Below are 24,191 nucleotides of genomic sequence, written 5' to 3' on the forward strand. Positions count from 1 at the left end.
GATTAGTAATTAGGATTAGATGATTGCATGTGGTAATAACCATCACAATAACTTAGATACTGGTAGAATTTTATCATTTTTGTTGAGGAAAAACGTTTTCTGATGTGATACTTTACCTCTTCTCATATAATTTTCATTTAATGATCTCATTGTGAGGTCGCAGCAAATGTATGGATCTAGAATGCTAAAACTGGGGGTTCTGCTTCCCTCGGTGGACACAACAGAGAGTCTAATGAGGCTTTGGAATAAAATACACATTCACAAGTACTCATTCATTGCTGCCCTCTGCATGTTCACATTTTTCTCTCCTGTAACCTTACACTTTTAACTCTCCACATTTGTTTATATGAGGTATAGATGCACTGTAGCTTGCAAATAAGCATACAACAGCCTTCTGTGAGTAGTAGTGTGACACGCTCTTCTGGCACAGCTGACTCCCTATATACCAGGGGTGAGCAACTCAGTGGCTTGTGGATAGCACATTGTGGCCAGCTCAAGTTTAGGAATCAACTTATTCCATCATTTATTTTTTATTGCAAATTTGGCAATCAGCAATTGCACTGCCTCGCATCATTGCTAATGTCAAGCACTTCATCACTGCCACAAGCTCCACTCATTTTGTAACGTTAGTCTGGTTTAGATATTTATCATCAAGTGTGCATGGGTGTGTGAGTCAACATTTTCTATGCTAGATTTTCTTAAATTTAGATACAGATCTTGGCTTACTGACATAAATTTAGAGGCAGAGCTAGGATGCTCATTGAGCATAGATATTAAGCCAAATTTCACGAAACATGTTAACGAAAATCCCATCAATTTTCACATTGAAGGTTGATTGAAATGCAATTATTTTGATAAAACTAACATATTTCAGTTTCTTTTTTTTTTTTTTGAATAGTGTGGCCAATATTGTTTTCATTAGCTACAGTTGTGGCCATTATGAAAAATAAATTGTCCATCCCTGCTCTATACAGCAGAACCTATTCTTCACTTCTTCATTTGGCATATGAGGCTGCAGTGTGTATTTTAAATTTGTGTTTGTTTTCTTCAATTTTTTTTTCTTTTTAATTTTCAAAGAATTTGTGAAACAACTAACTTTGTTGTTTCCAGTTTATTAATTTTTCTTATCTACATTAACTTGATACTCTAGGTTGACCTGACAGTTTTTTTTTGTGGTTGCAATTATGAATTTACAGTTTCAAGTTACAACAGTCATTACTGTTGTTACTATTGCTGCTTAATTTCAATCTATAGTTTTTCAGGCTTCTGGCTTTACTTTTTACTGATGAGAAGATTTTGGTCTTAGTTAATTGTAAGTTGAAATTCATCAGGAAGGCTATTGTGTTTATTTACTCAAAAACAGACATACTATTTCTTTGGGAACATGGCCAGGATGACAAGGACTTGGATAGCATGTTCCCACCTCCTCCTTTAGCCATGTGATCCCAAGTAACACTTATTGATGTTTCCAGATTGTCTTCCAGCTTCCTTGATGTGGTGCCACAGATGGTTTATGCTTTATCTGTAGCTCTTGTGTCTTATTATACTTCTCCTTCCCTCCTGCATGTTGCTTCTTCCTTGGATTATGTTGTTTTTCCACCCTCACTATATATCAAGATCCATTCTGATTAGTTTCTCTACCATTATATTCTGGGTTCAGTATGCTTCATTCCTTTCACACATCTGATTTCTATGCATTAGTGTATCAACATTTGAAATTTTCTTTTTTAGATTCACAAAATTTAAGAGTATTTGATTTAAGTGTTGGAGTGTGACCCAGGCCCAATTTTCATGTTTCATTTGACCTTCACCACCCTCCTGAATTAACTCTCTTATATCAATTTCCTTTCTGAAGCTATTCACCCTTCTCATGAGGGATTTTTAGTGGATTCTTCTCCTGTTTTCTATGTTTGGTTTCTCTGTTATTGGAATCCCCTGGGTAGGGATGCACTTTTAACTTGTATATGCCTGTCCACTACTTATTTGTGTCACATTCAACTGGATCTGTGTTTATGCCAGTTCACCTTTATAAACCTTCCTGACTCCTTAAAGTCCAGGATGGAGACTGTTTGTCAACACTCCTCTTTTTTCTCCATTATCTCTTTTTTTTTTTTTTTTTTTTTGCAGCCTTTGCCTAACCCTGTGCTTGTATCTTGCAATCTTTTTTCCTTTCCTTTGCCTATTCTTCTCTTCTGGGTCTTCATGGCTTGTTGTCAGATTGCTATCACCCTTCTATGGGTTTTTCTCTCCAGTTGTTTGTACCTTCCTTGAAGACTGGTACAGAAGCTTTTTCTCTTCTGCTTCCTAGTTTTGAGGTTTAAAATGGTAGGGAACTTCTTACTGCAGACAAGATGATATATATCCATTGGTGACTGATTTACACTAGCCACAACCATTTGATGTATCCACTTATGCATTGAATATGCATCTATTTTGACAATTTAGTAACATGTATCTTCAGAAGAGGAGAAGAGTATACCTGGTACAAATGTGGTGTAGTCTCCTATGGGTGTGTCCCTCTGTATTAAAGTTTCACACTGTTCAGGTGAATTCCAAATGGTGCTCATCTAGGTAAATCTTACACTTATCCTTTCATCAGTTCAGTGTAAAATTCTAGCTATTATGTGAGTAGAGGTAAGGTATCATATTTGAAGTTATAATTTTCCTACAGTGAAAATGTATTTCTCATAGAAACCACTTCGCAAACTTCCCATTTATCCTCTCCCCACATATTGTGCTTCATTTTGCCTAATCTTGAAGTGAATATTGGATTCTGCAGTATATAGAGAGAATCAGCTGTGCAGGAGTATGTATTGCATCCTATTGTTAGAGGACTGTTACATACTTGCATGCCACAGTGCAACTGTACATGGAAGTATTTGAGAGTATTAAGGCAAATGGTGATAAAAATTATGCATATAGTAGATACCATTGAATGAGAAAAGATATTAGTGAGTAGTGGTAAATATATAATGGAAATACATTTTCAGTGTAGGAAAATTAAAATTATAACAAATGAAATTTGGAAGCTTCAAAAAGATAAACATAACTTCTGTGTATAATGAATAGGCAGGTGTAGCATGGTCTTTTTACTTGTTTGTTTATGTAACATTTCATCATAGTAAGACTGATCATTTTTTTTCTTCTCTCTCATTACCAAAAATTGTACATTTTGACAAGAATATTATAGTAGACATTTTTTTTGTCTCATAATTTATAATTTGTTGATGAGAGAAAAATAACATAATTAAAAAGCTTATCTTCTGGATAATCATTTGGTAGCATTAATTCTACATACTCTTCAAAAACCTTTGTAATGGATGTTTGGTGTAGTGTTTAGCATAGCCTAAACATTATACAAATAATATTTTTAATCAAATTTTTGTTAATGTTTCCACATGTGTTGCCAAAGAGGTTTTTCTTTCAATACCAGAGCTCATTTTTTAGCTAGATATACAAGAAACAAATTCTCTGTGAAAATATTAGTCACTTGCTAAATATCATGTGGTGCTTAGTCTGGCACAAACAGTTTCAGTATCAGTTTGGCAGAGCATGAACAATCATATTTTGATTAGTAGCATAGGTCTTCCAGTCTGACAGGGTGTGGACAATCTAATTGTTATTTTTTGAGTCTTGTCCAGTTTGGCAGAGCATGAATAATTTTATTGTGATGTTTTGCATATGATGTTTATTCTAACATAACATGATAAGTTTTATTTTGTTATCTAGTTTGTTCAAGAAAGAACAGTCTTATTGTGATGTTTTGTTAAATTGTTATCATGCTAAACTGTTAATCCCTTCTCTGTTTAGGTATGCTATGGAGACCCTGGATTGTCTTATACATTCTCTGGCAATTCCATTCCAGCATTACCATGGACACCATTAATGCTGGAACTAAGAGATATTGTAACCAAGCTAACTGATCAAACTTATAATTTTGTGTTGGTCAACAGGTGAAAATATTTTTATTGTGGGTTTCTTCTGAACAAATAAATTTATACAGTTTCTAAAATAAGTAAATACCAAAATTATTGTTTTATCATTTCAAGAACAGTAAGATTCCCTTTGATGTGGATTTCTGTAAATAATGAAAAGACTTCTTAGGGAAGGACTTGCCTGTGCAGCTTACCTTCTCTGAGATACAAATATTTACCCATATGTTTGCTGTTTTGGATGGCAACCTATAAAGGGGTGGGAAGGAGATGATAATAGTTAAGTGCTACCTGGGATGCTGCAATACACTATTTTTTATTTTATGTATATTGGAGATTTGATGTAGCCCCTCAGGATCATCTACTTCATTATCTGAGTCTATAGTCAATTAAGTGCCAGTACTGGATACTCTTAGGTGATGTGTCCATACTGGTTCTCATATATAGTGCCCACAAAACCCTGATGCTGGTATACTGTCTTCAATGTGAAGAGAATATGACAAAGTGTTCTCTCTTTTATTTATTAATTATCAAAATCATAACAACAGATTACACATCAAGTGACCATATACCAGTGACTCTGCAAATTCACAGTTGTTACTTTCTGTCCCTTTAATTCATTTCCTGATATTTCATTATTTATAAGAAACATTATTAAGAAGATATTTCTCTTTTTCGTACAGAAAGGGGTTAGATGGGCTTTCCAGCTTTCTAAGGTAATTCAAGAAGTTATGATCTAGGATCTTGTTGGCTGAAACATCATGACCATAGGGAAGAGATCTTATCTTTAAATCAAAAACCATTGTAGAAAAACCCTTTAAGGTAACTCTGCACATTATTTTGAATTATTTGAGAAGATTCATCATTGAGATAGAGAGCTTTTGAACACTTCAAGAATTTAAGATTCTTATTGAACTGTCTAGTCAAGAGGTATCAGATCAGGCAAATCACCATTTGTAAGTATGTAATATTTGAACAGAGTAGACTGATCTTACTGACTGATGAAAAAGCAAGTTATTTAACATGTTTGCTGTCACTAGTATAAATAAACATTCAAGAGGTGTCAAGAAGCCGTCACAATGTCCCAAGTTCATATGCCAGAAGAGAAATTTGGCTTTGAAACATAATTTTATGTGATCCACCATTGTGTCACACAGTCCATAACTAAAAGTTAGGTGAGACCCACTGGTAGGGCACATGGTAGCAAACAGATTAAAATACAAGTTTGGCCTTATAACTCCTAACTCTTTTCTTTGCTTCAGCTGTCAGTAGTTTGTGTGTTCCTATGTCAAAGGTAACAAAAGTAATGAGTGTCATAATGGGTTAGATTGAAGAGCTACTACAAGATATCTTTGAGTGTCTAGATTGCAAACTGCAAGGTAATAACATTTTCAAAGCAGAGATACACTGTTATGCTCTTTTCTATTGCCACAGTTATAGCATAAACAGCTATCTCTTGCAGAGTTTATTGATCTCTGTGAAAAGATTAGTAAATCAGTCATATTCCAAGACAATACCTCATCTCTTTGCATAGAATAGCATGACCCTTCATGCATCTTTCTTAGAGATTTGCTTGCCACTAACATTAAAGTAATTCTCACATTTTTGGTTACTGCTCATGATTCACATAACCAACGTTTTTTTAACTTCTAAATTAAAGTAAAATCCTAATGGCATTTTCTGCCATTATGAATTCCCATGTGTCAGTAATGTCTGCTTCATCCCATGATAGTGACAACATTCTTAACACAGGGCCTGCATCTGTTGTGGCAACTGGGCGATCATTGTCTGTAGGTTATGTGACAGATATTGTTCAGTGTGTTTTGGGTTCCTCCATGAATATTGGGCCTCCTCTTCCCATCCATTTGACTAACATTCCTTCTTCCCAGTTTGAAAATGATCAGAATGATGATAATTTGACTGCTATTTTTTTCACCACAGTTTCTTCTAGGCACAGTTCTCACTCTTGTAATCTCTTCCTTGACATGATTTTGTTAGTATCTTTTTTTTTTTTTTCCTTCACTTTGTCTTTAGACTCTTCCCATGTCTAACATGAAACTTATGTTCAGAATTACTTTATCATCTCTCCTTCACCTGATATTAGAATCCTTGCAGACTCATTTTTTGAGCAATTACACACCCATACTAAGATGTCTCATCTATTTACCTTGTTTAGTAGTTTACAGCCATTATTTGTTTCTGTTCTTTAATTCCCAATCTTTTTTTTTTCCTTAATCTGTTTTTTCTTCTATCTTCCTTTCTTTTTACTGCCAAGTGTTGGTGCCTTCATTTTTCATACACATTCCTGTATTACATCTTGTCACTTAACTTTATGTCTGAATTACTTCCTCATATCCAAGAAGTTTATCTCAATTTTACACATTGGTCCACACTTCTGCTCTATTCCACATTACATGATTTTTCTAATGTTGAGACATATTGGAACAGGATGCTTTTCTAGCCAATTTATGCCCTCCTCATACTTATCTCTGTGATCTTTGTCAGGCTTCATTTCTTCATTAAGAGGTTATTAAAGATGTTTCAGATTCACCAAAAATATGGGCTGAGGAGGTCTTGCATCATCCCTCATTGTGTGTTGTAGATTCTCATCTTTCCATTCTGTTCTTATACCTAATGAATCCACGTCTCCCCTCTTTCAATTCCAGTTTTTCAGCTACTTCTCATTCTCCCACTTCTAAATGTCAGGGTCATCACTCATCTCATTAGTGACTACTTTTTTGGGTTCGACCCTGTAAGAGTCCACCTCTCTCTTTATCAGCCTTTAGTCTCTGTTTTCATCTGATGGATGGGTTATTTAGGTTTTTAGCCAAAGACTGCCTTTCCACTTTTATTTACCTTCCCTTTTTTTTCTTCTGCCCTTGAGGATGTGGTCTCATATCTTCTAGTCAAAAAATGTCATCAAGAGGGTATTTTCCCTTACACACCTGGTTATTAATCTTTTTTTCTTTTTTCTTTTTTTTTTTGCACACTATGAAGACTTTAGGCTTGTGTCTGGTTATTTACCTGTTGTCTCCCAAGCATGTTCTTTCCACCTTTATGGTTCTGTATGGAGCATTTATTTTCTCTGGTGTTTTTTTCACCCAAACTATGGAAGATCAAAGTTTATGTATTTTCTACCTTTCTACACTTTCCAGTTGTGCTTTACTTCAGATATTCTCTTTATTTTGTTCATAGAGATTAGATCTTCCAAGTCCAGGCTCTTTACTTTAACATTGCATTTTGCTCCTGATGACTTTATTGTTTTTTATCTTGACAAAATTCAACTCCCTGCAGCTACTATTCTTTAAGCCAAATATCATCTTTGAGAAAGGTAAGTACATTTTTTCATGCATTGAGGTTAAGGTTTCATTATTAATTAGATGATTGTTTTCTCTTTACCCCTTCTTGGGAGGTTCCTTCACTCACATCTGCATTCATTTACATGAAGTTGATCAGCAGGGCTGCTTTTTAAAGCCTTCCACTTTTACCTCATGCTCACCATATATTTGGTACATTTTAGTGTGTCTTCCAACAATCTCAGTAAAACTCAGCCTTCACCACTTTGCCTTGAAATAATGGAATATCTTTTCAAAAGGTTTTGATTTCTCTTTTACATCCTGCACATGAGGTTCTTTTGCTTTTAGGAACTATAACTTCCCTTGACCCACTCATTTATTTAATTCACACATACATGTGCCTCTTCCAGTAGAATTTACAGGACCAGTGGACTCTCTTTGTGGGTTCATAGTCCTCAACTTCTTTGCCTTTCTTCTCTTTTTGTTAAAGACCTGTCATGGTGGCTTAACCATGCCTATACTACATTGAGAATCCCCTTGCCACATCCCAGATAAGATCTTATTTCTTTGCAGATGTTATATGTTTGTCTGAGGGAGATTTCTGTATGATTACTTGATACTCTGGGGAAGTTCACTTCACACCAATGTCCTGGAACTTTTCTCCATCTATTGGGCATGTTCTTATTTCTTCCCTCTTTTGGTAGTTCGTTTGGTCATAATACACTCCAACAATTTCAATTATTTCTTATATTAACCATCAGCAGGATACTCATGTTAATACTTTTTACATCCATGCATTGGACCTGCTATTTTGAGCTGATTCCCATTTGGTTTGTCCCACAACTTGTCCCGTAGCAGGGTGCCTGAACAACAGATTATCTCTCTCAGCTGGACAAGGTTCTTTCCATGGGTTTGTTGGGTTTAATCTCAATTGGACATGCCTCTCATTAATGGTTTTACCACTCCTGTTAACATAAACATTTCTTTTTCTGGTCCCCTTTTCCTCGTTGTTTGGTCCTAGCACTTGATGCCCTCAACAAGGACACTGGTTTTACCTTTTTCTCTAAGTCTATTCTTCTATTTATCTCTTCCTTTGCATCCTTAATTTAATATGTGGTGTTCTTTTTGTTGGTTCAATACTGATTTCCTCCCTCTTTATCTGCACCATATATGCTCTTTTTTTTTTCCTCTCACCATATATTTTATTTTTACCCAGGGTGAAGTTATCTATTGAAATACCTATATGTCCAATGGAGATTTGCACCTTTGTTTTAGTGCAGTGTCCAATATGGTTGATAGGTTATTATTTTGTAACAAAAATGAAAAGAGTTGTTAGAAATCTTAATAGAGGAGTTGCTCATCTAAATCTCTTCAAAATTCCAAGTGAAAATGGCCAAACTGACACAGTAGAACTCTTGAGGTTATCATATCAATTTAGAATACTCAAAGGCATTGATTAGCTTTTACCATCCTGTATGTATCTTTGTATGGAATACTTTGTTAAAAACTACTGATACTGTCACCATTTGGCAGAATATGCTATACAGAAAAGGGAAGTTTTCTGACAGGTTTATGTAGGAGTAGTGATGCTGATTGATTTGCAGCTTTCTATGAATATGCCACTCAGTATACCTCTGGAGCCCATTGTCATCTCCCCTCGGTGTGGATTCCTGTATGTGGTGAGGGGACCTTCCAGGGAAGGTTCTGTTCTTTCAGTTTACCTCCTTTGAGATCTAAACATCCACCGACGTGTTTGCCATGTGTGGCAACCTGTTAAGGGGAGGAGGGGATCTTGGTGGTTGAGGGGTCCAACCCTAATACACCATTTTGGCCTTGAATTCCTGTAGACAGGCTGCCTTGGGGCAGTCGGCTGGTCCACTTGGGCTCGGGTCAACCAAGTACCAGTGTTGGAGGTTCTCAGCAGGTGTTGTGGACATTGTGTCTGATGCTGGTGTTTGGGTATAGTGTTCATGAAACCCTGGCATTGCTGCAGTGTTTTTTGCTTGACATTGTAGTGTGTCCCCTCATAGGGCTCCATGGTGGGTGAGGTCAGTGGGCACCAAAATTTCCTTTTTTCCTTATGGATCCTCCAAACAAAAATTTAGATAAAATAGTGAAAAAGCAGTCCATAGGTAAACGACCACATCTTGAAGTTTCTGAGCAGCAATCTGTTGTACCTCATTTTCTTATCCTACATTCTCTTTCAGAGAAATCTTAATGGCAAATGTCCCCCTTTTTATTCAGAAGAGACTGGAGGCACTTGCTGGCTCTCCAAAGTCAATAAAAAAGCTTCGCTTTGATGAGATATTGATGAAAACATCTACATCTCAACACAGTGAACTCCTCTTGCATTCAAAGGCAATTGGAGATATACCTATTGAGGTTACACTTCATGCTACTTTGAATTCATCAGGAGGAGTTATTGTTGAGAGGGATTTGAAGAACATCCCTAAATCACAGATTCTCGCTCGTTTCTCCATTCAAGTGAGGTGCAAAGATAGAGTTATATTGCTGGCCAATATCCTCGTTCTGATATTTACATTACCTGCCACCATCAAGGCAGGTTATTGTAATTGCAGGGTACGGCTATACATTGCAAATTCTCTCCGATGTTTCCAGTTTCAGAGGTTCAGTCACTCAAAGACGTCATGTCATGGTTCCCTGACATGTGCTGTTGTGGTGGCAAGGACCATGATGCTTAGGAGTGTGAAACTGACCCTCATTGTGTCAATCACAATGGCTCTCGCCCATCCTACTTTCATTCTTGCCCTAAATAGTTGGAAGAAAAAGAGGTGCAGCATCTGAAAACGATTTTTAACTACTTATCCTGAGTCTCGAAAATTGCTGTCTGCCTCATCATTTCGGACGTATGCTGCTGCACTTCATTTCACAACTACAGTGGGAGATGCAGACAGATCTCTCTGTGCCTCCAAGAGAATTGTTTTCAAAACAAATGAAAAGCGTTTTGACCTCCATGGTTAAAAAAGTTGATGAATCAACTTCTACACCCATCTCTGTCCCTTACATACATTCCAACAAACCCCAAGATCCACATTTTTATGATCCGGGTACAGACTTTTCCTCGGATACATCTTTTTCTTCCACCCCAAGATACAAAACAATCATTTGTTCGCATCCTCAGTCACTGGAATCCCCTTCCAACAACAAAGACCTGCCCAATCGACCCAGGGCAGAATCCATGGAATCCGTCGAATAAGGACAGTAAGGAAAACAGACGTGGTTGTAAACAGAAGGGTTCTCCACCCAATTCACCTACATGTAATTAAAAATGCCCACCTTGATACAATGAACTGTCGAGGTTTACATTCTAATCTAGATGACATTGAAACACTGATTGCTTCCTACCATCCTGTATGTCATTTTTTACAGGAAACATTTATGAACTTGCTGATACAGTCACCTTTTGGCAGTTTTCTTATACAGAAATGACAGGCTGTGTGATGGACAAGTGCATGGAGGGGTGGCACTGTTGGTTGATCAGCATGTGCCCACTCTATCTTTGTCACTCAACACACTCTTGGATGCCGTGGCCATCTGTGTTTCCTTGGGTCATACCATCACTGTTTGTTCTCTCTACCTCTCACTTGGAGAGACATATATATAATCAATCAGACCTTGATGCTCTCATTGAAGAGTTGCTGTCTCCCTTTTTAATTCTGGGTGACATTAATGGACATCATCCTCTCTGGGGAAGTGCTGTTATTGATAGAAGGGGTTGCTCTCTGATCACAACCTTTCTCTTTTTAGTTCAGGTTCTTCTATTTATTTTCATGCACCTAGTCAGTCCTTTACTGCTATTTATCTCTCAGTTTGCTCCCCTTCATTATTCTCTCATTTTTTCATGGAGGGTTGACAATAGTCCATGAGGCAGTGATCATTTTCCTATAATTTTGAGAGAGACTGGCTGCGGTTAATGCCACCTAACCTGCATGTCCCGGTGGAAGCTGGATCAGGCAGACTGTCCCACTTTCACTGCTCTCGCAAAACCTGATCCTACCATTGTCTGTCAGCCATTAATTGACGACTGCCTAGCAGCAGTAACTGACTGTATCGTACAAGCAGTTGCTCAATGTATTCCTGAAATCTTGACAAGTTTTCCACAATATTCTCATTCGTGGTGAAATCCTGCCTGCAACATGGTACAGAAGGCTCAAAAATGAGCCTGGGATACTTTCGTTGATATCCCACACTCTCAAACCGCATTGCTTTCTAGTGGGCCTGTGCACATGCACGATGGGTGAGATGGCAAAGCCAAAAGGAATCTTGGATTACGTTCACAACCAGCATATCATCTACCACAAGTTCCAAAGTCGTGGGACAAGATTTGAAAGGTCAGTGGGCAATATAACTCTGTCTCCTTCTCATTCTTGCTCTTTGAATGCTAGGAAGTGGCTGATATCCAGAGCATTTCCGATACTCTAGGTGAAAGCTTTTACGAGGTATCTGGCATCTCTGATTCTTCCTCCACTTTCTTAGCCATCAAGACTTGGGCAGAGCAATCACCTCTTTCCTTTTCGAGCTGATTGTTTGTATGACTCTAATTGTCCCTTTGCACTGGTGGAACTGAAACTGGCAGTACATTGGTTGGACCTGATTATGTACACTATGACATGCTGCACCATCTATCTCCTGCTTCTCTTGATATTTTTCTGATTCTTTTTAACTAGATCTGGCAGGAGAATGTTTTTACCAATGCCTGGTGCCAGGCTATTGTCCTACCTTTCTCTAAGCCTGGGAAGGATCTCAAGATTCCTTCAAACTACTGTCAAATTGCTTGGACCTGATGATATGCACCAGATAGGATGGTTAATGCTTGTTTTGTTTGGTTCCTTAAATCAAACAACCTGCTCTCATCCACCCAGTGTGGGTTCCGAAGACATCGCTCCACCATGGACCACCTGATTTGACTTGAAACGTCAATCAAAGAAGCCTTTCTCAAACGACAACATTTTGTATCAGTATTCTTTGACATTGAGATCTTCATTCTTGTGGGTTATTTGGCCATTTGCCCACTTTTATTAAAAATATTTTAATGGACAGGAGATCCCTAGTTCGTGTGGGTTCGATGCTTTTCTGTTCTTTTTTATAGATACTTAGGAATTCTTCTGAGCTGTGTTTTGAGTGTCACACTTTTCAGTATAAAAATTAATGCTGTTACTGAACAACTCCTCGCTGTTGCAAACAGGTTCTATGTCAGTGACTTTCACATCTCATGTCAGTTGTCGAACATGAGGTATATTGAGTGGCCACTACAGACTGCCCTCAATTGTTTGCTGAAGTGGATCACAGCAAATGGCTTTAACTTCTCTCTCTCTCTAAAACTGTTTGTATGCACTATTGCCACAAGTGAGGTATTCATCCCAATCCTGAACTCCATATCGGTGAAATTGTGCTACCTGTGGTCCCTGAGACAAAGTTCTTGGGGCTTATCTTTGACCTTAAGCTGACCTTTATATCACACATCAAGCAGCTACAGATCAAATGTACAAGAGCACTGAACATCCTCTGTGTCCTCTCGTCCACCACTTGGGGAGCAGATCAATGTTATATGCTAAAGATATATCATTCTCTTATTCAGTTGAAACTCGACTGGTTCACTGGTCTATGGTTCTGCAAGACCATTGGTCTTAAAGTTGCTAGACTCTATTCATCATCAAGGACTCGGCTCTGCACTGGGGTTCTCTGCACTTTTCCAGTTCATAGCTTATACATAGTCTCATGACCCTTCTTTCCACCTCTGCCATTTGCAACTGTCTTTACTATATGCTTCAAAACTTTGTTCCTTACAAAAGCATCTTACCTGTAGTTGTGTTTTCTTTCTTCAGTGGGCCATGCTTTTTCAGAACAGACGGTCTGCCATTGCTCCTTTTGGCCTTCGTATCCAGGCACAGTTGGATCAACTGGGTCTCTCCTTAGATAACATTACTGTATCCACTGGTCAGCCCATCCCACCATGGCTTCTTACAGTCTCCAGTTGTGACCTATCTTTAAGTCATCTGAAAAGAGTAGACACTCCTGATTGGAAATACTGTCTGCTATTTGCTGAACATCTTTTGAACCATCCTTCTATTCCTATTTATACAAATGGTTCGAAATCAGGCGACTGTGTGGGCTCTGCCATGGTTTGTCAGGGTTCATTGTTTGTGCGCAGAATCCTCTCTGCAGCTTTTGTGTTCACTGCTGAACTGTATCCCAGTTCTCTTGCCCTGGATCACATAAAAGCTAAGCAATACTCAAACTGCACTATTAATACCGACTCAGTTCTCTACTGGCCCTGGAATCGCTTCACGTTGGTTCACACCCTGTTCTTGCCAATATTCAAAACCAACTGGCTTATTTTTCTCTACCATCTACTTCTATCCAGTTTTTCTGGATACTGGGCCATGTTGGTATTCCTGGGAAAGAGCTCACCAATTCTGCGGCTAAGTCTATGTGCTCTGGCACTATCGCCGCTGTGCCTGTCCCATACCTGAACTATGGTCCTGTATTCATGTATGGTCCTCAGTTCCATGCCAGCTGGCAATCAACTTGGAGTGAGCAATGCAAAAACAAGCTTTCCCAAATAAAACCTTCTATTGGACTTTGGCCATCTTGCTTCCATAAGGATCGGAAAGAAGAAGTTGTTCTAACTAGACTTTACATTGGTTTCAGTTTTTTAACTCATCGTTTTCTTTTATCTGAAACTGATGCACCAGTATGGAGTTTGTATAACACTCAGATCACAATAAGCTCCTTTTAACTTTTTTGTCATTATTATGGATCTCAATGACGGCACCATTTTAAGCATGTTGTGTCTCAAGGTTTGTCCATAATGTTAGACAGTGTTATTGGTGATGGTAACACTGTCCACCTTGGTAATGTTTTTAGTTTTTTAAAGGACATTAATTTTTTTAATTCCATTTATGTTTTTTAATTTATACATTAGACTATTTTTTAATGTAAATTCCCTTTTAAGAATCAAAGTATGTCTAGTTTGATTTAAAATTAGAAAATGGCCATAACGTCATCCTGGTGAGTTATGTTACTTACAATTGTGCTATAGAAAGTCCTTTTTAGCTTGTATTACTGTAGTTTTGCCACTGTAGACTAGGTGTAAAAATTGGTTTTAATGCTATTTGTTGTTGTTTTTAATTAAAAAGTTAAACTTTGTTTTGTTTTACCTTAATTTCCTTTTATGAGTTTTACTAATTTTACTTCAATATTAACTTTTTATTGGGTGATTAATGCAGATAGCATAGTTGCTTTGTGTCATAAAACACCAAACCAACCAACCAACCTTTTTTACTTGGTTCTGGTAGTGGATATTGAGGAAGCAACCATTATTGATCTTATTAAGCAGGTGACACCCTTCCTTATTATCCTTGGAGACTAAATAGACAAAAAGTTATCAGTTAGAGTGACTGATTTCTTGAGCATTTTCTCTTGGATTACATCCTTTCTCATTATTTTCTCACTTCTTTCCTAATAAGTGTGAGAAATGTGTGAAGTCTTTACTATAAATAAATACTTTGAAATTTTATGATAAGTACTAACAATGCTATACATTTCAGTTTGTATTTGCAAACTTATTTGTGTTGTACTTTGATTACATACCTACAACCTGGAGAATCAAGAATAATGTTACAGTAAAGAAAATTAATAAAATATAAAACTTTAATAAAAATAAAAATATTTGATATTTAATTATGAAGTTTTTATTTTTCATTTGTTTTCACTGTTTATTATTATAAGAGCATTTGAAATGCAGAAAATAGAAACTTTTTAGGTAAGATAATGACAGAAAAATAATGGGGTATATTTGCCAGCAACTTGTGCATTATGCTGTTTGATATGGTACTTGAGCTGTACATGAACTGTTGTTTTGAACTTTAGTTGGGGTATTTTTAGTTGGAGACGATTAAAAGGTCAATAAAACAAAAATTAATAAACATAGATAGTAGTATACTATTACGATATTTAAGCTATTTAGAATAAACATTTGTAATTTCCTGATACAATTTTCTCTTATTTAGAACAAAGAAAAAGGTTATTTAAATTTGTTTTCTAATTTTATGATGGTTCAATGATTTAATTGACCAACACCATAATGCATTAACATTCATAAAATAACAGATTAAATATAAAGTTTTATTTAAAAAAAAAAACGTTTGACTATCTGGAAGGATATAGAGATTGTGCAGATGAGACTTGATAAGTTTCAAGATAAATAAAAGTATTTTTAATCTTAAAATCAAAATTCATTTGCATTGGAAAAAAAAATCAATCAAGCCTTTAATAAAAATGTCTTAATAATTAATTTTAAAACATGATATTTTGTGTATGAAACTCGTATACTTTACTAATAATCTGCAATAGTTTGTAAAAATAGGTGAATGTTATCAAAAACTATAGTACAATACTCCCATATTTGTAAGGTCAATATGGGTTTATATAGGTTATTTTGTCGCATCTTACGATTGTGGTGTATTGCCACATCTGAATACCCATTCTGTTTTGTGTGAATCATATTATTGGATATTTTCTTCAAAATATTTACTGTTTTCTATGATGATTCCACACAAGAGATTGACATATAGACACAAATTAACAGATATGTAAGAGGGTATTCCTGTTATTTCAAAGTTGTGATGCAGTACGTGTTTGTTAAATTGTTCAATGGAAATAGTTTAATTTTGAAATATTGTTGTCTGGCATATGAGTGTGCAAGCCAAAGTTATTATACATTGAAAACAGTATTTGAACATTGTAAAAAATGTTACTTATATTTTAAACATGATTGTAATGTGAATCTAATAATATTTTATTACATATTACTTTTATTTATTATAAAAATGAAACATTTTGTTTTCTGCATTACTGTACAGGTGTAGTTTTTCTAGAAAGATCAACAAAGATTTTGCTTTCAACAGGTATAAAGATGGCAATGACCACATGGGAGAACATCGTGATGATGAAAAAGATCTTGACCTCAACACTCCTATCTCCTCTCTTTCTTTTGGTCAGCCTCGAGATTTTATTTTTCGACATAAAGATGCACGTGGAAAAAATGCCCTTCGGAAAATTGAGCCAGTAAAATTAGTTTTAGAAAATGGATCATTATTGGTGATGAACCCCCCAACAAATAAATTTTGGTATCATTCTTTACCAGTTAGAAAGAGGGCAATGCAGACCAGAATTAACTTGACCTTTAGGAAAATTATTGTAAAGTAGAGTAAGGTTGTTCATGGAAGATAATATTTTATTTAAACAAAGTGAAGCACTCATGCTAAGAAATGTATACAGTTGGAATAAAGTTATAACTTTTGAAGAAGCCAAGATGGTAATGAGAGAAAGTATCACAGTTTGATATTGAAGTCCTGTAATGTTACTTAGTAGGAGTTAATATTGACTTGTGATCACAGCAAACCACCTACATATACCAGAAAAATATATTTAATATGCATACAGTAACAAGCATAAGTAGTTAGTCGTAATGTTAATACTATGCTACTTATGGTGATCAGAATGCATTATTTCAGTGTTTGGGTGGTCTTGCTTCTTAACAGTGTTTTCAACAACAAACTTAGAAATAAACACCTGAATTTTAAGTGAAAAATGAACAATCACCATGGTAAAAGTAAATACTTATTTTATTTCAGATTTTTACAAATGAAAGACTCAGTTTCTTTGAGTTTGGTTAAAAAGATGTCAAATTCATGTGTAATACTGACATAAACTGACAAATAACATTTCAGATATACACTTATGCAGTAATCAAAATCTGACTCAAGGAGGAAAAAAATAATTGTTTAAACCAAATTCTACCAACACTGACTGCAATGATGGTCTCCATTCAACAAAATTGATCTAAAATACAAATCCTGGTCAAAAATAAATATTGCAAATTCAACTGAATAAAAACCGTAGTCACACCAACATACAGTGTTAGGGATGAGAACCAAGAAAAAGGAAGTATCAGTTTTGATTATACAAAAAATTAAGGCTTGATTACAAATGTTTTGTTTTTAAATTTCTATTTAGTGATGATATATAAAACACACATTCTTAACGATAAGTATACAAATATTTTTTCTTGCTAATAGCTGAAGTAAACAATTAAGTATTTAAACTACATTACATAATAAACTTCTTTTTCACTACCAGTAGGATTTTGTAATGATGTTTACACTATTTAAGAATGCTACGTTTATGACAGGTTAGTATGCATTATTTTGTCTCATCATAAGACAGATTTATCTATGGTATTTGTTTTTAGCAGATGATGTTGCATTTAACTCCAGAGTCTGTGCAAATGCATTCTTTGCATGGGCCTCCTAGCTCCTCCAGATTTTCGTTGACTTTGTAAAATTTTCCGTAAATGTTGCATCCTAAGGGGAATTAGCATTAAAAATTACAAAATAATTTAAAGTATAGAACATTCAAATAAAAGTTATCTTATTTTTTATAGACACACACAAAGCACAAGAATCAGCGTGTGTCTGTCTGTCCATTATTTAACTATTTAACCAAACTTTCTGGGATGATAGCTTGGAACAAAGAACATGTTAATGGAGGTTCACAACTTTCTCCATCTCACATTATTAATGTTATTGAGCACTTATTATTTTTGACGTAAGTTACATACATAGATGGTGCCACATTCTTGTATTAAACCAATAAAAACTTAAATTTTCTGTAACACAACTGTAAACAATGTGGGTTGAGGGTATGCAAATATCTTGTATATCTCGGAGAGTGCATTTGCACTCTCTGAGGAGAAATGGAATGAGAAATAGCCGCCAATATTGCAATAATACATAAACTCGGAGTTTCTATGCCGATATTAAAGCTGTTTCTTGAGTTATATCCACTTTCTACTTTGACCCTTGACATTTCAATATCAGCTCGTATAATACTTCCGCAGCTAATAATTGTTAATTATTGAACAAAAGTGCACAGAATTAAATATAAATCTAGATTCTTACCTGAAACTTTTAGTAAACCCCAGTTACTGCTATAGGAGTTTGTTTCCACTGAAACTTGTGGCTGAGAAAGAGTTTTCTTTGTCACTAGTTGCTGATTCTGAAAAGGTCTTATCATTTCATTGTGGTTGGTGGCTGATAAATTGGAAACAAAAGAATGCAAATGACTCACTTTCATTAGTGTACTATGTGATGTTTCTTTTGTATGGCTTGGATATGATGATGTGGTTATGGGATCAAATCCAGTATAAGATAATTCGGTGTTTACGTTTTTCTTGTAATCCAAACCACCCATATTAATTATCAACAAATCTTCGTTTGCTAAACCTGACGAACTTGTTGTTACTGTCCACAGCAGTGTATTATTAGTCTCTTGAAATATCTCTGGAAAATAAGTTGATTTAGCAGTAACAATATTAACGTTTTGTACAGTGGAGTTCTTGGAAATAGGAGTCACTATACTGGGTGAAATGGACTTGTCTGATAAGGCAGAGATTTCTCCATTCACAACATCTCCTATATCTGACATTGTAGCTAATGAAGTAACCTTTCTGAAGTGATTAGGGACTCTTTTAGTGGTCTTCCAAGGCTGATGATCGAAGGTCAGTGGATACTTTGAACCATCTCCTGATCCTTTTGCCTTGTCCTCTGGTAAGGGTCTTATCGTTTCGTCTATAAATGAAAAGTTTTATGACTGTAAAATAGCTGACTTAACTGAACCTGATACAACTAATTGTGCAATACTCTAAAAGGTTACCCAGTTAAAAACAGGCCTCAACCCATAAAGATGAAAACCATCTCTTCTGTGATACGTTCCTGTCAATTTATACTTTAGAAACTATTACAGAACAGGAAAATAACTACAATTAAAATGACTACCCAGTTAAAAATGCATATCAATCCATAAAGATGAAAAACATCCTTTATGCAATAAAACTTACCAATTCATACTTTAAAACTTCTAAAAAATATAACTAAAGCAGTATCATGACCAGCAGATGTGGTAGCTTAATAATGCAGTCTATCCAAATGAAAGAAAAAACAATAGAAACGAATGTAGATAGTACCATGCCCAATAGATTTGTTAATTTGCTAGTGCAATCTTTCATTAACAAGAAAAAATATATAACGATAGGTAGTAATCAATGTTATCGTTAATACACTAGAAGCTATATTTAATATTAGATTGAGGCTGAACTGATTTTCAATATAGTTATTAAGTAAATATTCATATCAATAAGGATGAAAACACTCACGGCATGTAAACCTTGGACAACAGAACCCCACAACATTTTCGGCAATACATTTTGGGGATGGTGGTGAAGGACATTGCTGTTGTTGACATAATTCGCTCCCAAAGAAGCAGTTACATTGACTACAAGGATCTAGTTTTGGTATTGTGTCTCCATTGTTGTAGCTTCTACCGTCTACAGTACATGATGCTTTAAATATAAATAGTATGGTATTGGTGTAGATTGGATAAATCCTTAAAAATATGTAGTCTGCCATCTTCTGCAGCCCACACATAATTATACACAAATTTCAGTTGTTTTAGCTATTAATAACTTTAAAGTATTAATATTGTACAAATACGTATCCGTAATCTAAGATATTAATCTACTTCAGTAGCATAACTCAAGTTTTTGAAAATTATATGCTACACTAAATGACTGATATACTATCAACTTACTTGGGATCTTGTCTAAATTCGTTGGTTTTATTCTTGCATGGACAGGTCCGAAAAACTGGTCACTGTTTGAAAACGGTTTTATGTTTTGAATGAATGAGCTTGTCGAATTTTGTCCTGGAACAATTCTTGATTTTACGGTTAAATTTGATTGACTTGAGGCTATTGAACTTTCAGATATCTGATGCGAGTTATCTGGAATTGAATACTGCATGTTAATAGTTTGTTTTGGACCTTGATCAGAAAGATTAGGACTTGGTTGATTTTCTTTTACTGGGTTTTGAGGGTTGTGTCTAAGATCAAGTGGTCTTTGTGGATTTTCATTGGATGGATTTGGTTTTGGACCTTGATCAGAAAGATTGGGCCGTAGTTGTGTTTGTCTTATTGGATTTTGTGGTCTGTAATTTTCAACAGTTGGTCTCAGTTGATGGTGATTTGTTGGTCTTTGTGGATTTTCATTGGATGGATTTGGTTTTGGACCTTGATCAGAAAGATTGGGCCGTAGTTGTGTTTGTCTTATTGGATTTTGTGGTCTGTAATTTTCAACAGTTGGTCTCAGTTGATGGTGATTTGTTGGTCTTTGTGGAGTTTGGTTAGAAAAATTAGGCCTTGGTTGATTTTGCCCAATAAAACCTGATACTGTTGAAGAATGTTTAGTGTGAGGTATAAATTCTTGATTTGGATGATTCTGCTGTAGAGGTCTAACACTTAAATTTTCAAGTCTCGATTGTGTTTGGTCTTGTCGGTTTTGTGGACTGTTATTAATGAAAAAGTTTGGTCTTAGGTGAATTCGACTTGGCAATATTTGAGGACCATTACTAACTAAGTGAGCATTGAGATTATGCCTACTCGGTTTGTTTGAAGTTTTCTGATCTGCTGTGTCTAACTTGGGCTGATAGTTGTTTAGAACAACTTGAGGCATTTGAAACAAAGTTTCAGGCTTTGATTTATTCAAGTTGAAAGGAGGTTTAGATGAAAATTTAACAACACCTGGGCGTGATTGAATTTGTATTTTAGGATTTATTGGTCTCTTATTTAAACCAGATGTAATATAATCTTGTGTTAAGGGGTTGTTGGGTGCCAAAAAGCCGACACTTGGGTAACTTCCATCTTGTCCTGAATTTGTTGGTGTTTGAGGGCGACCAAATCCAGTTACTTGTACTTGATCAAGTTGCGGATGTATTTGGTGTACTGGATGCACTTGATAAGATATTGGAAAAAATAGTCCCGATCTAGTTTCCCCTTGATACTCAAAGTTAGGTACTGCGTGGTTTAAATGAGGCTTCGTTTTGATGAGAGGAACTGGTCTTGTGTTGTTTCCTTTCCCAAACCCACTTACTGTGTTTCCTCGTTCAAGTGCACCACCCTCAGAAACAAAAGGGATAATACCTAATGAAGAAGAATGAAGAACATCATCATTTATCATCTCAGTATGATCGTGGTTTTTACTGTAAGTTTCGTTTTTGACACTGGTGTTTGATTGATGTTTGTTTTGGTTCATTACTGATATTTTACTTCGATGATTGTTGATATAAATTTTGGGATTACTGACAGAGCTATTATCATCAAAAGATATACTGGATTCTACTACTCTTTCTGAATTTCCACCAGAACCATAATTGTTAAAGATGGGCAATACCGATTCTCTTCTGTTTCCAGATATTAAACTCTGCAAATGGGTGAATAAAATCTGGAGAGGACCCATTTCGTTGAATGTATGTTTTTTCACTGCCTCAAGTGTCTGATTGAAATCATTATCAGTCATTAATTTAATTGAATGCTCAGTGTAATTGTTCTTGCCTTTAGTTTCTTCTGTACTGATATTCTGTTTGAGATGATTTTGATAAAATTTTATCGTATCTGGAATAATATCATTTGTGACAGGTGTGGAAAGTAAGTCTCTCTGTTCAGTTTTTGTTGAGTTGAAGATTTCTGACTCAACCACATAAGTTGATGTGAAATGACCTTCACTCTTATTAAATGTCAAAATGTCAGGAAAAACGTTATCATCTGAATTACTTATGTTGTTCTCTTTATGTTTTTCAGTATGGGGGGATTCTACTTTTTCCAACAAATGATCTAAAGGTCGAGGAAAGGGAGCCGCTGGACCTTTACTGGATATTTTTAAAGATAGATTATCTTTGTCTGCTTCTGAGAATCGTCTGTGAAATGTGGGTAACTCACGAAACCCTTCATCGATCTCTGGAAAGTAAATAATCCTATCATTCTCACGAACTGACATCACTGCTTTATCTCCAACAGTAGAAGAGCTAAAAGCTGTACCAGTTTCATTTACTTGGAGAGAACTAGGTATTAAGGTTGAAATCATATCAGTCTGTTCAATAGAAGTGTCGTAGAATAACGTAGACAAGGATTCTCCCTCTGCATCTAATAATGACTGATTATTCACGTTCTTGGGAATTTCTTTTAAAGTCGTTTCTGTAAATTCTTTTTGATTACCAAATTGCCAGGTGAGAAGATCATTGGATGGAGGGATTAGAGTTGCATACGGAAAAGTTTGGTTCTGAGTAGAATTATTGGTTACTTTTCCAAAAGTGTATATCATGCTTGTTGTTTCTTGTGATGTTCTTACATGTTGAGCGGTATCACTTGCAAAAGAGTTAAAATAATCTTCTGTTGTTGAATCAGTCAACTTATCCACATTTGTTATTGTTTCAGTAGACAACAATTGTGTTTTACTTGGTGAATCTGGTACTGTTTTATTGTTTTCAGTATTATGCATCACTATTATACTAGATTTATTATTAGCTGATATCATTGTAGTAGCATCAGTATTATCTAATAATTTTGTACTAGTTTTAGTATTATCTGACATTGTTTTCATAATTACTGTATTTTCTGGCATTGTTGAACTAATTATAATATTACCTAACACTGTTATATTAGCTTTAGTACTACCTGGCATTGTTGTACTAGTTCTAGTATTACCTGATATTCTTGCACTAATTATGGTATTTTCTGGCACTGTTGTACTATCTCTAATATTATCCGACATTGTAGTACTATCTGTAATATCATCTGATATTGTTGTACCAGCTTCAGTTTTATTTAACATTGTTGTACTATCTCTGTTATTACCTGGCATTGTAGTACTGTCTCTAGTATTATCCGATGTTATTATTATACCTTTAATATTATCTAATATTGGGGAACTTGTTTTACCTGACACTGAACTGTTATGTAACAAACTCAGTATTGTTAAATTCAAATTATTAGTATATTCGGAACGTGTCCCTAAATTTGTATCTTGGTTATGAGTGTATAATTTATTTATTTTGTTTGTTATCGAAGTTTCTCTAGATAGGTTTTCATCCGCTAGAGTTACCGATGGATTCTCGTAACGAGTTTCGACCATGGTTTTTTTAAGAGTTAACGTAGGTCTGTCTGTGATGTTTGTCATCACTCTAGGAACAAGAGTTCGTAGCCCGTGCTCAGTGTTGTATGTTTCAAAAGTCGGTTGAACATTTTCTGGAGATAATGTTTTGTTCTCTTCGATCTCTGTTTGTTTATAGTTATCTACTGCTTCAGCAATTACTTCAAAGGGAACGTATGTGGTTGGTGGCCAGTGGGCAGCAAGAGTTCTGCTCGAATTCGAAAGTGCAAAGGTTTTCTTACGGATCAGAAAGTAATCATACGTAGTGGCCACGTTACTATGTTCTGTACGTTCTTCTAAGCTGTCGCTAGGTGTTGTAACAGTGGGCAACTGAGCAGTATTGTCAACTTGGTTAAGAATTTCTTCCTCTGGCGCTGTCGTAAAGGTCATATCTGAAATAAGAAACCAAAGTTACACATTGTTACTTTTTAATTATATATTAGATTGTTTTGAAATTGGTAGAAAATAAAAGAAATTCATCGCAACATTCTTTACCTGAAGTAACTAACATACGTTTCTCAGTTTTAGATACATCTAATGTATAGATTATTTTCTGAAAAAATATTTGTCATTATATCAAAAATTAATTTTCCCATAATTAAGTTTTTGTATCAATAATTTGCTTTAGTTTGCATTTAATAAACACTCTTACTTTCGTTCTTTTCCTTATAAATTGATGTAGGATTTTATTGTTATTGTGAAATCACGTAAAAATATATCGTTACGGTACTCAGCTAAGAAATGTTTTTTACTGGTATGTTGGAGCTTCTAATAAAGGCTCGTTAAGACCTCTGCTATCCGCAGATTTAATATTGTTGTAGATCTTAGATAACGCTCTCAATAATGCTACAGTTTATTGTAGTTTCTTCTTAAGAAAATATTGTAAACAAACAGCTGACC

At 35.4% G+C, this 24,191-nt stretch overlaps 2 protein-coding genes across 2 annotated transcripts in view; one reads left to right on the forward strand and one right to left on the reverse strand.

Moving 5' to 3' along the window:
• LOC143244774 (DNA oxidative demethylase ALKBH2-like) overlaps positions 1-16,557 on the forward strand; it is a 47,322-nt gene extending 30,765 nt beyond the window's left edge. The window contains exons 4-5 of the mRNA XM_076490069.1: positions 3,811-3,953; positions 16,159-16,557. Of these exons, the coding sequence (XP_076346184.1) occupies positions 3,811-3,953; positions 16,159-16,459 (444 nt within the window). The 3' untranslated portion in view covers positions 16,460-16,557. The remainder of the gene's footprint in view (positions 1-3,810; positions 3,954-16,158) is intronic.
• A 354-nt stretch (positions 16,558-16,911) lies between these two features.
• Positions 16,912-24,191, reverse strand: part of LOC143244773 (uncharacterized) — a 40,590-nt gene continuing 33,310 nt past the window's right edge. Inside the window, exons 8-11 of the mRNA XM_076490068.1 lie at positions 19,901-23,683; positions 19,467-19,652; positions 18,214-18,882; positions 16,912-17,616 (exon numbers count right to left, since the gene is read on the reverse strand). Coding sequence (XP_076346183.1) covers positions 17,501-17,616; positions 18,214-18,882; positions 19,467-19,652; positions 19,901-23,683 — 4,754 coding nt within the window. The 3' untranslated portion in view covers positions 16,912-17,500. The remainder of the gene's footprint in view (positions 17,617-18,213; positions 18,883-19,466; positions 19,653-19,900; positions 23,684-24,191) is intronic.

This window comes from Tachypleus tridentatus, chromosome 2 (assembly GCF_004210375.1).
Source record: "Tachypleus tridentatus isolate NWPU-2018 chromosome 2, ASM421037v1, whole genome shotgun sequence".
Lineage (NCBI taxonomy): Eukaryota > Metazoa > Arthropoda > Merostomata > Xiphosura > Limulidae > Tachypleus > Tachypleus tridentatus.